The sequence below is a fragment of the Mastigoproctus giganteus genome, chromosome 7 (genome assembly GCF_048544385.1).
Source record: "Mastigoproctus giganteus isolate SK-2022 chromosome 7, ASM4854438v1, whole genome shotgun sequence".
In the NCBI taxonomy this organism is placed as follows: Eukaryota; Metazoa; Arthropoda; class Arachnida; order Uropygi; family Thelyphonidae; genus Mastigoproctus; species Mastigoproctus giganteus.
The window spans coordinates 19,867,841-19,881,666 of NC_143581.1; the positions used below are offsets into that span (position 1 = coordinate 19,867,841).

The 13,826-nt window shown below is 34.4% G+C and overlaps 1 protein-coding gene across 1 annotated transcript in view; it reads right to left on the reverse strand.

The window, feature by feature from the left end:
• Window positions 1–13,826, reverse strand: part of LOC150082623 (solute carrier family 52, riboflavin transporter, member 3-A-like) — a 43,064-nt gene that overhangs the window by 15,835 nt on the left and 13,403 nt on the right. The window contains exon 2 of the mRNA XM_090377868.1: window positions 8,523–9,393. Coding sequence (XP_090233994.1) covers window positions 8,523–9,200 — 678 coding nt within the window. The 5' untranslated portion in view covers window positions 9,201–9,393. The remainder of the gene's footprint in view (window positions 1–8,522; window positions 9,394–13,826) is intronic.

Here is a 13,826-nt window from a genome sequence, read left to right on the forward strand (position 1 = left end):
AAATCGTAAATGGTTTAGGTACTCTCCATTCACATTGACTCCTTTCTGCAACCAGTCTAATCTCCTGAAAGCTTCCTCAAGGGCAGCAGTAAACAACAGAGATATTGTGTCTCCTTGTTGAACTCCTTTCTCAAATTTAAATTTTCTACTGTCTTTGTCTAGTCTAATAAAGGAGGTAGCATTCTCATATATTTTCTTCAAAATCATAATATATGGGGTATCTATGCCTTGTCTTTCCAGTGCACGAAACATTGCCTTATGCTGTGTGCAGTCAAATGCCTTTTCATAATCCACAAATGCCAGGCATAATGGTGTTTTATATTCATTTGCTTTCTCCATTAGCTGTGATATTACGTGAAGGTGATTCTCATCAAGTATTCTTTCTAATCTGTTAATAATGACCCTTGTGAACAACTTGTAGATGTGGGATAACAAGCTAATTGGTCTGTAATTTCCAATTTCTGATTTATCTCCTTTGTTATGCAGCAAAACTGACTGCATTATTCCACTCCTTAGGCATCACACCTTTCCTAATGCAATTTGTGAAGAGTCTTGCCAGTTTTTGTGTTATGTTTCTTCCTTCCAATTTTAACAACTCTACAGTAACTTCATCTTCCCCTGGGGCTTTCTGATTCTTCAACACATGTTCTACCTCATCAGGAAAAATATCAAGTATGTCATACGTGTTACTAATTTGCGATCCATTTTCCCCACTGTTGCATCATTCCCTCGCTCCTTGTATAATTCTCTATAGTAGTCTTCTGCTATTTGAATTATGCCTTCTCTGCTATTTATAAGTACACCATCGCTATCCTTCAGTTTCAGTATCATTTGCCTTTCTGTATTACTACTCGTGGCTGCTGATTTAATTCCTTTGTTTCCCTTAATGCTTGTTCTACTTTTTTTGTGTTAAATCTTCTTATGTCCTCTCTGAGTCTCTTTCTAATGGCTTTGCATAACTCAGTATACTCATTTTTCTCCTTGTCAGTGTTTATCTTGCTCTTCATTTGTCGTCTTCAGTCCATCATGAGAAGTGTTTCTTGACTAATTTTTTCTTCTTTGGATTTCTTTTTACCTATAGGTTTCTTGGGCTTTATCACTTACAGAAAGTTGTAATATTCCTCTTTGATACCTTGGTCCTGAGTGGTCTGCAGAAGCTCAAACTTGTTCTTAAGTTCCAGTACATATTGCTTTTTCTCCTCTTACATCTATATGATGTGTGCATCTTTCCATTCTGTGATCACTTCCAACATTTACCTTGTTCAGGACAGTAACATCATTCACGATATATTTTCTGTTAGTGAGGATGAAGTCGATTTCATTAGTTTTTAATCCATTTGCACTCTTCCATGTCCACTTCCTGTTCACCCTTTTCTTGAAAAAAGTGTTCGTTATTGACAATCCTCGAGATTCTGCAAATTCCACAAGTCTTTCACCAATTCCAAAATTTTCTATAGTTCCCCTTTCTGCACTGTTTTGTCTCTTTCCAACCTTAGCATTGAAGTCTCCCATAATTATAGTATAGTGGGTTTTCTGCTCATCTAGAAAACTCAATTTCAGTGTACATTTCTTCAACCTCTTCATCATCATGGCTTGATGTTGATGCATAAATCATTATAACATTTAGCTTGTACCTCTTAGAAATCCTGAGTATTAGTCTTGACACCCTTGGTGATGTACTTTTGAATTCCAAAATGTTGTTTTTTATATTTTTATGGACCAGAAAGCCAACTCCACATTCACTCATTTCACTGTTTCCATTGGTGTACAGCAGATTTCCACTTCATAAACTTATAAGTGATTCGTTTCTTCTTCTTGTTTCAGCCAAACCGATGATATTCCAATTCACATTTTCTAATTCCTTTTCCAGCTCTAATATCCTGTCTTCACTGATTAGCGATCTTACGTTGTAACAGGCCAAGTTCAGTTTCCGTGCATGGCAGCCTTGTCGTACCCAGAGATTCTTAGCACCCTCTGCTTCCACTCCGATCCTCTTGCTGCCATAAGAGGGGGAGTAAGAGCCACTGGGGACTGAGGGCCATTTGTTTCATCGTGCTGTCGGGTTTGGTCTTTTCCTCTTCACGCTGACCAGGCATCTTGAAGAGAACCACTCTACACATTCGTTGTCACCTAAGTGACGTAACAGGGCTTACCATTGGGAAGGTGTGCATGAGTAGATTTTAGGGAGGCAGGCCAACCGGACTTCTCCTAAATCTTCTGTAATAGAAAGATATTGGATCCATCAGTGTTTTAGACTGAGTGTCTGATAACACACAGAATACGTAATCCCCTCTAAGCCCCAATGAGTGTGTATACCCTTTCAATGCCGTATTTATAGAAATGGCTGATGCAATACCTTGCAATTACTGTCTGATGCAATACCTTTGCTTTGCGACAAACAAAATGACTGTAATCAAACAATATCTTATAAGTTTCACTACAAATGTACTTTCCACTGTATGTGCAGTGTGCTGGTTGGTCTGCTCAAATGCTGCATTATAAATTTTCTGGACTTAATGCATTTGAGTACATTCACACTCTCATTTTGCCTATGTTATTTACTAGATATAAATCAAAGTACAATATTTACTGATAAAGTAATTACAAATAAAAAATTCAGAAAGAATAATACATTTACCATTAATTAATTAAGGGAACGGAGCAAAGATTTAGATGTAGCAACAATCAAATATTATTAAACTATGATTACAAAACCATTTATTCAGTTAATGCTACATCAAAATCTCTTAATTTTCATTTCCAAATTCAAAGGCCTTTCTACTGAATTAACCAAATGACAGATATATGGGAGGGAATCCATTTTATCCTCCATTTTTTTTTTTTTTAGCTCTTTTGTACTCTAAAACTACTTTGTCCATCTAGCCACAACTCAATGTGTAAGAAGTGGTTCCCCCCCCCTTGATCTCTTAAAAATTCAGGAACTCTGCTGAAAAGGATTAAGTGACGCCCCCCCCAACCAAGCCTATGAGTTTTTATGTGCCTACCAATGATTTAACTCGCTACAGTTTACAGCCGACTAGAACTCACAACAAAAATTAATGTAATATCAGTTACAAAAATCAAAAGTTGTTGTTTTGGAAGAAGCAAAATTAAACCATAAATGTGTCACATATGTAGTTAACAAGTAGCAAAACAACTTGCCCACAGAACCCAAATGAGGTGAAAGTTTGTTTTTTTTTTGTTTTTTTTTTTTGGAAAAATGAATAATCTTGCTCATTAATTACTTTGCATTACATATTTTCATGTAAACCATCCTGAATCTTTCTGTAACACTTGGGAAATTTCATGCCATTAAAGCAGAGATACGTTATCACATCTCTTCAATAAAGCTTATAATTGTATATTTTTTGTGGATGCTATAGTGAAGATAAATGGTGTCCCTATGGTAATGGATCAATGGAAAACAAAAACTCATTTATTGGAGTGCACTGATGTTTGGTGTAATCCACAGAAATCACACTTCTGATTTTTTTGTAAAATCAAATGCACTACACCACTACATTGTAAACACACAATAATTTAGAAAACTTTAATTAAACTTTAAAAAATTGTAATTCTTTTTTATGATTCTTTAAAAACTTTCAGAATGTGTGTATGCACATACACACATTTTTAGTGTGGGTGCAGAAAAGTACAATGTATATATACATTTTTAATTTGTATATATACAAATTACAGAAAAATCTCCTTATTTCAGTACTGTGTAATTCAGGGTTCCCCAAACGTTTAGGGAAGCAGGCCACATATGAATTTTGGCGGGCTGGAGAAAATTCCTAATTACTGAAAACTACATTCTCTGCATTACTTTAATACATGCAGAGAAACAAATTTTATACCTACCTATATCTACAGATTCAAAAATAAATTGATGGATATGTAATATAAATTATTTATTATACTAAACACAAAAATACAGTTAGTAATACAAAATTATAATTAATGTGGTTGTAAAGTGCAACTAAGTTTTGTAATATCGGGTTTTAAGGTAATAGTTCCAATTGTTAAAAAGTCATGTAAATGAGGGTGGGTAAGATGTGATCATATTTTTGATTTTGCATATTTGATTTTTGAAAATGCCTGCTCACATATGTCATGACCACTGATAGCAAATCCCAATTCAATTTGAGGCCATCAATTGCTTCTGAAACACTCAAAAATATATTTTCACCTGTTGTATCTTTCAAGCTTTTTAATGCAACTAGCTCTTCAGTTACTACAAAATTTTGATTTACACCTCTGATATAAATTAGTAATTGAACTAATTTTATGACTTGTATTTTCAATCTGATCAATTGGTATTGAAATGTGCGAATTCACAAACTTTTTCTATGAGTTGATTTTGAACATTGGCTCCTAACTCTCATTAGGAGCCAATTACAGAAGCAAAATTCTTTTTTTCTCAGGACATACTTCTGCAATTGCCAAACAAATTCATTTTACAAATTATCCATCCATAAAGGTCCTTCCTTCTTTGGTAATGATTTGGGAGGCTCAAAAACTAGCACTAATTGCAGATAAATTTTGATGAGTAAAAGTTCTAATCTTCTGTTGTTGACTTTGAAAATTTGGGTTAGTTCTTTGAGTTTTTCTGCTGCAAAACTCCTTGAAATTTATCATAATTTGAGGCATGTTTTGTGATGTAGTGACATTTCCCATTATATTCCTTGAACAACAAGGCTTCATTGCAAATAAGACATGTGCAAATATCATTGAGCAGTGCAAAAAAGTAATTAACTGGCCACCGCTCATTAAAAACGTGACACTAAGCATCAACTTTTCTTTTTTTTTTTCAATATCAACTTCGACATGATTTTTATGGGGTCACTGGAATAAAAAATATAAAAAATACTTGTGAATATTGAAGTAAGCAAGCACTGACATGTCTTAATTTTATGAAATATTTTAACATAAAGGTTATTATTATATTCATATCTCTTACATCACATGAAATTAATATAGTTTATTAGGCTGTTTGTCTAATAAACTACATTATTATAATATAAAGATTAGTTTTATATCATAATATAAAACTATATTATTAATTATAATATAGTTTAATAAGGTGACGTTTCAGGTATCTTACCGATACCCATCATCAGACCATGCTGTGGGGGAGAACAGAAAGGGCTACAAATTTGAATATTTTACAATATTACAGTTACAATTCCCAATAATACAATTGTAATTACCAATATTACAATTTGCAAATTACGATTCTAAAGAATTAAATTTTGAATTGCTGTTACAATAGAAAACAGGAAATCAAAGGTAATAAAAAGAGATTAAATTCACACTTGCCGACAGTCTCCTCTTGCCGATACTATCAGAAAATTTATGTACATATAGGCTGCTAGCAGTTAATTTATAGCAGAGGGATTAACTCCATTAACCAATAGGATAGTGCTATGTTTTTATTCTGGATCTGGGGTTCTTGTATAGTAGAAGCCAGGGGTGACCTTTGCTCCCATACTCTGATATCAGGGTTCATGTGCAGGGTGGTTCAGGATCTTACCGATACCAATCATCAGACCATGCTGCTGGTGCCAGGTTTTATCCTGGATCCAGGATTCTTGTGTACTAGAAGCCTAGGGTGACCTTTTCTCCCATACTCTGCACATCAGGGTTGGTGTACAGGCTGGCAAGGGATTAAGAAATCCCTAATTACTGAATTACTGTGTCTAATGCCTATTGCTATTTAATGACAGGGTCAAGGTTACTGGATTATTAACGATGTTTCAAAGAATAGCTTTAAGTGGAAATAAGAGAATTAATATCTAACAAGACTAAGCTGATGACATAGAGACATCAATACTATTAATCAACCAACGAATGTTAAAATAATCTGCAAAATGTGTTTTTAACAAATTTTATTGCGATCTAATATAAACATTAATTTTTACGATCTAATTGAAATATCCGTAGGCTGGATAAAATTCTTTTGTGGACCGGATCTGGCCCACGGGCCACAGTTTGGGGCCCCTGGCATAATTCAATGTATCTAATAATCCAAAGTGATTTCAATTTCCCAGCTTTGTGAAATATGTAGTTTTGTACACTTTTTAGTACAATTAGTTTGAGATAGAGTAATTTTCTATTTGAATATAAATTGAAGTCCTGTGAAAACTTATTGAGTTACTGAAATAAAACATTTTAGACATTCTGTCATAAGAAGGTAAACAATAGCATAGAAAAGAAAACAAAGTATTAATATCAAAGAAGCTGGAGATTAGTACAAGAACGAGAAAACAAAAATCAAAATTGCGAGGGAATTAGTCATTCCATTATACATGCTATCCCCATAAATAAGGAATAGAATGGCCAAAGAATCTGTAGCAACAAAAGGTGCCCCTCACAAATAAAAATGAGTATGAGGAGCAAAGCATGCAGAAGAATTTTAAAGAAAAATATACATATGAAACCTGCATATTCAACACAATGATTTCAGACATTTGCTCCTGTTGTTTAACTAAACTGTTTGGGTTAATGTTAAAGAAATTTGACTTGGTTAATCAATTGCCTATCGAACATTGGCATTTCTGTCAAATCAATGCCCTGAAAGGTACTTTTTAAACGTGGAAACAAGTGACAATCAAAAATAAGGTTGTTCCAAGTATCCCAAAAAATTTTTGAAAATCTGCATCTAATGTGCTGCATAAAATTTGGCATATCATGACAAAGATGAACTACCATAAGTAATTAATCTATATTCCTTCCATTTAACACATTTGCTGCATCTGATGCATATAAGCATCAAAAAGTACTAGAAATGATGTGCCATTACCGCATAAAAGCATTCTAAAAGCGATCAAGTGCTGTGCTGTGCTGTAGGTGATCATTCTTAAGCAGTCAATATACAAGTGATGTAAAAGTAAAGGCACATGAAATCGACTGCTTGAGGCTAATAGCAGCAATACTCATTCTGTTCAGAACTAAACTCAATAAAATTGAATTTAGTTCTGATTTACAGCTTAGCCTAAAAATGAACATGCTTAGCTATGAATTCCGGATGTTAAAATTACTTTTAAAACATATGTATACATTATTTATGAATTTCCGGAATGTTGTTATTTCTCAACATTCAGAAAATTACCGCACACTGAATGAACTCTTTTAAATATAGGTCGCAGCAAATATGTTAACTGCTTCCTGTAACTTTATGGTATTATATAATATGCACTGCCACTGATTGTTTTTCCATTATCCATGAAATGCACACGTACCACTCCATGAATGTGCCAAAAATAAGTGGGAAAACTTTTCGGGCTAAAGTTAACACTTTTTTTTTTTTTTTTTTTTCTAGTAAGCAAGTATTTTAAATGCAAATGAGGCTGTTTCATTTCTGGTATGAAATGTTAATGCCATATTTCGTCATTAGTAATAATGTTATGCAGAAAAGCATAAATTCCTCTGCAAAAATGTAAGTCATACATTCTGCTTTCGTGTTTCTAGTAATGCTCTACAGATCCAGTGCATGTGTGTGTGTGTGTGTGTGTGTGTGTGTGTGTATGCACACGTGCGCTTACAAAAGTGCACATATACATCCCCCCTTATGGTAGTCAAGAATATCACAGCTGATACTGCGCACAACTCCACATGACTTGTCCATTTCACAAACTACCTCATCCAGTATCACTTCCCTGTTGCATGGCATCAATTTGCATTTATTCACCTTAATTGTTAATGTATTTGGTCTGAATTATGATCAATCATTATTCAGACCAAATGAACCATGTGATACCATCCGCACCACACTGAAATGACGTTGATGCTTCACCATAAACCTCAACCTGTTGTAGAATCTCTGCTGCTGAAATATGAATAGTTCACAAAAACCAAATAACTTTATAGTTCCTCACAGTACTAAGTTTTCCACCCTATGCAATCATATGATGGGTTAATCACTATGCATGTGTAACAGAGGAGAGGAAACTTAGATTTTCTTTTCTCATTTGAGGAAGTCTGGTTTCAAATCCCATTAGAGACTGGAGCAATTCTTAGAGACCTCTTCAGCTGCAGCTGTAGATAACAATTTAAATAAAAACAGTAAAATTTTCCCCGTGAGCCACACAACGTGGAAATTGGCCTAAAAACATGTTCAAACAGAAATAATGCATACTAAACCATATGAACTCATGCACTAAAACCAAAGTTGTAAACCTGCCAAAAAAATTCTCAACCAATCAATTCCAGTCTGATCTCCAAGTTTAAGCTAACAACTGTGGATAACAAACTTTAAGGAGTGACAAATATATCTATGATTTAAATATTAGTTTTTGACATTTTAATAAAAATATTGTCATTATAACATTAGTTTCTGATTAAACCTTGTATTAAGAGCTAATGTTACATAATATTACTAAAAAAAGTTCATAATTGATATGCTAATAAACAAGAAAATTTTATTGCTACAACCATTTTTTCATATGCTAATAAACAGGAAATTTAATGTTGCAACTGTTTTAAATTTATTAACAATGCATAGCTTTACAGAGATTACATACCTGTTCTTTTCTTGCCATAGGCAGATGATTCAATAAGATAAATGCAATCCAACTAATTATCATAAATGCCATAAGACACAAAAAGAAATCCTGAACAGGAAATCGAGGTGCAGTAATGTGAAACCTCTGTTCAGTATCATTTCTAGTAGAATTGTAGCATTCTGCACTTCCTTGAGCTAGGGCAATCACACCAGACAATAAGCCACCCATGCCCTCTCCTATTAAATAAGGATTCAAATATTTTTCTTTCATATGAGCCATAAATGGCAAAAATAACACAGGTGATGTAGAATCTACAAGTGATAAGAAAAATGCCAAAATTAATAATGCTATACTGTGTTCTTGCTTTCCAACTACAGATTTATATGACCAAAACAATGCCAAGAAAAAACAAGACACACATCCCACTGCCATTACAACATGAATAGCCCAGTGCTCCAAGTACCTGATTTGGCAATATTTTCTCAATACAAAATAAATCATAGGTCCAACGTTTGCAACTTGAATGATAACAGTGAGATACGATGCAAGACTCCATCCTTCTGGAAGATCTTGTACAAGCAAGGGGAGTTCTACCCACAGTCCATTTACTCCAATCCATGAGCTAATTCCAAATAAAATAACCAGAAACCCTATGAACAATTCTCGTGCTGTTACTGAAGGACAGATAACAGCCATTTTAATAAATATATGCAGATAATAATTGCTTTAGAACTTGGAACATTGAATTACATTTAACAGACCAAGAATAATAATTTACATTGTATACTACAGGAATTTACTGCAGTTTAACAGTTCCACTTGATGATTCTCCAAACCTGTACACATATATGCATGTTTTCTTTGTGTATTTCATTGCATCCATGACAGCCTACAAATAAAAAACAAGAAATTAATAAATTCATGAAATAAATGAAATGTTTAAATGGTAAAACTATTCAATTTTTACTTTAATGATTAAATTTTTAAAAGAAAATTTAAACTTATTACTTAGATTAATATTAAGAGCTATAGTCCAACTCAATTAACTTTTGAAGCTCCCACCACAGAAAGTAGTTCTGCATTACAATGGGAATTGTAGGTGATGACACAAACAAGATAATATTTAAGTCTGAATTTCATACACAGGGTTGTTAAAATTAAAGTATCCTTTGTAAAGGGCTCTGGAGCAAGTTCTAAAGCTTGCACCGAAGAGAAATTTGGTCAACAGGTACAATAAAGAATGTGCTCGCCATTTATTGGGGAAAAAAAATTTATTACAAAATTTGTCACTGTATGGCATGTAACTATCTTAGTTACGATTATGCAAATAACTTACATTATTTGCATAATCGTAAGTTATTGCAATAGCGCCACTACTCAGCTCTACTGTACTGTATAAAAGCAAAGCAGTCTCTTCAAAATCATACAGTAGATGCTTGCCTGCATTACAGCAGCAATGCCAACAACGTTGAAGGAAAAGGTGCTATTAGTGAACCTGTACTATCAGAACAGCAATGCAGTTGCGGCTATCACAGAATTCTGGCATCAGAAGTGCATAAGGCGTGGACCTATGACTGTTTGTGCTGTCCGCAAAATGATTGTGAAATTTGAAGCGATGGAACATCTTGGTGTTCAACCAGGTAGAGGTCGAAAACAAGTGGACTCCTCTCGTGTTGAAGATGTGGCTATGGCTGTCGTGAATTTATCAAGTCAATCTCCATGTGGTAGTGCCAGTGTGCCAGCTGTTTCTCATGAAGTGAACATGCCGTATTCCACTGTAACGCTAGTAATGCGTCAGGTGTGGCAGTACTATCCTTACAAGATGCACATGCCACAGCAGCTAAAGCATGGTGATGCAGATATTCGTTTCACATATGTACTTCAGTTTCTGGCACGAATGACAGTGGATATCACTTGGCCATGGAACATCCTTTGGAGTGATGAAGCCCACTTCTGCTTAAATGGACAAGTGAATACGCACAACTGTCGCATTTAGGCAACAGAAAACCCTCGAGTTATCCAAGAGGTCCCATTGCATTCTCCAAAAGTGACAGTGTGATGTGAATTTACTGCCACATTCATGATTGGGCCATATTTTTTGAACAGGTAACGCCGACTGGACCCTGCACCTGTTCCATCACTGGACAGCAATATTATGAAATGTTGGCAAATTTTGCAATACCAGAGCTGCAACATGGGTACCTTCAGGATATCATATTCATGCAAGATGGTGCGCCACCCCACATCCACCGTTGTGTCCAAAGATTGCTAAGGCAACACTTTACAGATAAACGGGTCATCAGCCGTTGTTTCCAGATATCTTGGCCACCCTGATCACTGAACCTCACCCCATGCAACTTCTAGTTGTGGGTTTTTTTTGAAGAACCAGGTGTATCGGGAAGGATGTCAAACTCTGGCAGATCTGAAGGACAGCATTAGATGTCATGTGCTGGCTATTCCAGTTGATGTTATTTGGTTTTCAGGAGCATTAGCAACTAAGGCCATATTGCTCTGGGGATACGCGGTGGTCATTGCCTCACCTTTCCGCATCCTCCGTATTTGATGGTCATGGGCTCGAAACCCGGTCTAATCAAGAAGAGTGTGTGCTACGCACTGCTGCTCCTGCCCACCTGGCTACGGAGGCGCCACTATTCCAGTTGACATGTTACGTTCTGCTGTAGAAAATGCCATTCTTCGAATGGAAACTGTTGTTGACCAAAATGGAAGACACATTGAAAAATTTTAGTGCTGTTCAAGTGATTTGTATTGCCACAGCGCCATATAGTGACAAATTTTGTAACTATTTTTTTTTTTTTTTTTTTTACCAATAAATGGTGAGCGCAAACTTTATTGTACCTGTTGTCAAAATTTCTCTTCAGTAGGAGTCTTAGAACTTGCTCCACAGCCCTCTACATAGGGATACTTTAATTTTAACAACCCTGTATATGAAATAGATGAAAACTTGGTTGATTAAATCATTTATTTTTTATTTTAAAATGAAACTGTTACAAGGAAAGATCCTGACTGGACAACAGTGATAAGCCCTGGCTTCTCCCTCAAACAGCAAAAGTTAAGATGACAAAGACAAGTGGTAGTGTTTTGTTGAAAAGAAAAAAGCTTACAGTCAACTGCTCAAATTATGTTGAGAAATAGTGCTTATTTCATAAAGGAAAAAAGAAAATAGACGACCTATTAAACATTGCAACCTTTCACAAAAGGACAATGCAGACATTAGGAATTTATTGAGCAAGTGTTGCAAAGTATGCAGCGACTGAACAACAGCCACTGTCGCTAAGGAAAATGAGACCCAAAAAAATGTGTAAAAACTATTGGAATGGAAAATTTCAGTAAGCATTATTTAAAACGTTTGATTTATAACAAATATGCTGGCCGAGTATCGTTAAACTGCATCATGAAAGATCTTGGGTTTGAATAGTGGAAGTACAACATAATCAAAGTTTTACTGAATGTGGAGATATAGTAGTTGCCAAGTAAAGATATCTGAGAGACCAACTCAATGTGTATGGCATGTGAGAGATTTGAAAAATAATTATTGAGTTGAAGGTGATATAACTGAAGAGATAAACCCACATTTTTTTATAAATGGCAGTGAAGGTGAAACTAATAATGAATCATCTGGCAGGAAAAATTTAAATAGCAATTTGTACATGCCTATTTGTAAGTCCCCATTTCTGTGAAATAGACATCTATGAATTCTTCTGAAAAATGGCTCTTTTCGGGGCCAACAAATTTTGTTAAAGTATAACCAGTTGTTTATAACGTTTTATACTTAATTTGTAGTATTTATAAAGCAATCATTATAACAAGCATTATTTATATTGTCTACCTATCCTCTAGAATCCATTCAACCTTTTCTGATATGACTTATGTCGAATTAGTTAAAAACAATACACCTAAAAATTATTTTTAAAAGCAATATATAATTGAAATTAGTAATTTTAAAATTGAAAATGCACAAATTTAGTAATTTTACTTTAATTTTAATATGGTTAGAAACATCTGAACACAGGGTGTTCAGATGTTTCTAACCATATTAAAATGAAATTTTTAATTAAACTTAAATTGACATTTTATTTACAATGTATTTACATTTTAAATGTATTTAAATTTATATTGTATTTACATTTTAACCCTAAGGCTGTCATGCAGGGTCAATGAGACCCCAGGCAATATTTCAGCAATTCACTCTTCCTCTCCTCTTTCCATGAAACTCATAGCTATTTTTGAAAATATTTTCTTTGATTTCTCCACTGAAGATCCCAGAAATTTTTTAATTATCACACAATTAGGAAAAATTCAGGAATTAAGTTAAAAGTAATTATATACAATTATAACAGCAAACTGGCTTTACTGACATACACTTTCCTCCACTCAGTAGAAATCTCTGGCTTTGTGACATTCAGCATCTGGAATCAAGCTGTTAATGCATGCTTCATGTTTTATGCAGCAGGCATCCGGTTATTGACAGACTGAAGCATGCTGGTTTTTCAATTGGAATCTTAATCACTAACAAGTCTCTAAAGGAAGTTTTAATTAATTAAAAATTATGTTTTTAATATAAAAAATGGATTTTTCACAGTTGTGTTTAGACAAGACTGAAAATAAAGTTAGGCATCAAAAAAAGTAAACAAGTTTGAATTATTTTTTACTCACTTTTCAAATGATGCATGTGAGGTCAAAGTGAGCTCACGCACATAGCAGAAGAACAATCCTTTGAATTCTTTACATTTAACCCATTACTAGTAGTGATGGGTTAAATAAACAGAATGGCACCACAAAAATTTTAAATATTATTAAATTAAGCTTTTGCATTTTTAAACACACAGGAAGGTACCACAATTTTTGTGATTGCTCTACAGTTTCTGAATAGGGAACACTTTACAGACGGATACAATGCCATACTGATGCAGCGATATGGTTGTTAAATAGGAACTCCCATAAAGTCTGAAGTTAGATGTGATGGCCTTTATATTCCAGTATGTCCTTTTTGAAGTTGCTTTGTTTCTTTAACCCTTAAGTGAGCATATTAAAAATGCAGATGGTAAAAATTAGACTGCAGAATGGTAATTTATTCTAACACTAATCAAAATTCAGCACATTTCAAGATAGGCCCATATTTGTGATCAGTTGCACAATCATTTTCAGAATAACATTAGAGGCAATACAGCACACATATGAAACACTAATAGTGGAAATACAGGGAGTATACAGTATATTTTCCCACAGTTATAGGTCACCTTTAGATCGTGATCAACACACATTTCCATTTAAGCAACAGAACCTTCAGTGCGCCACCCAGGC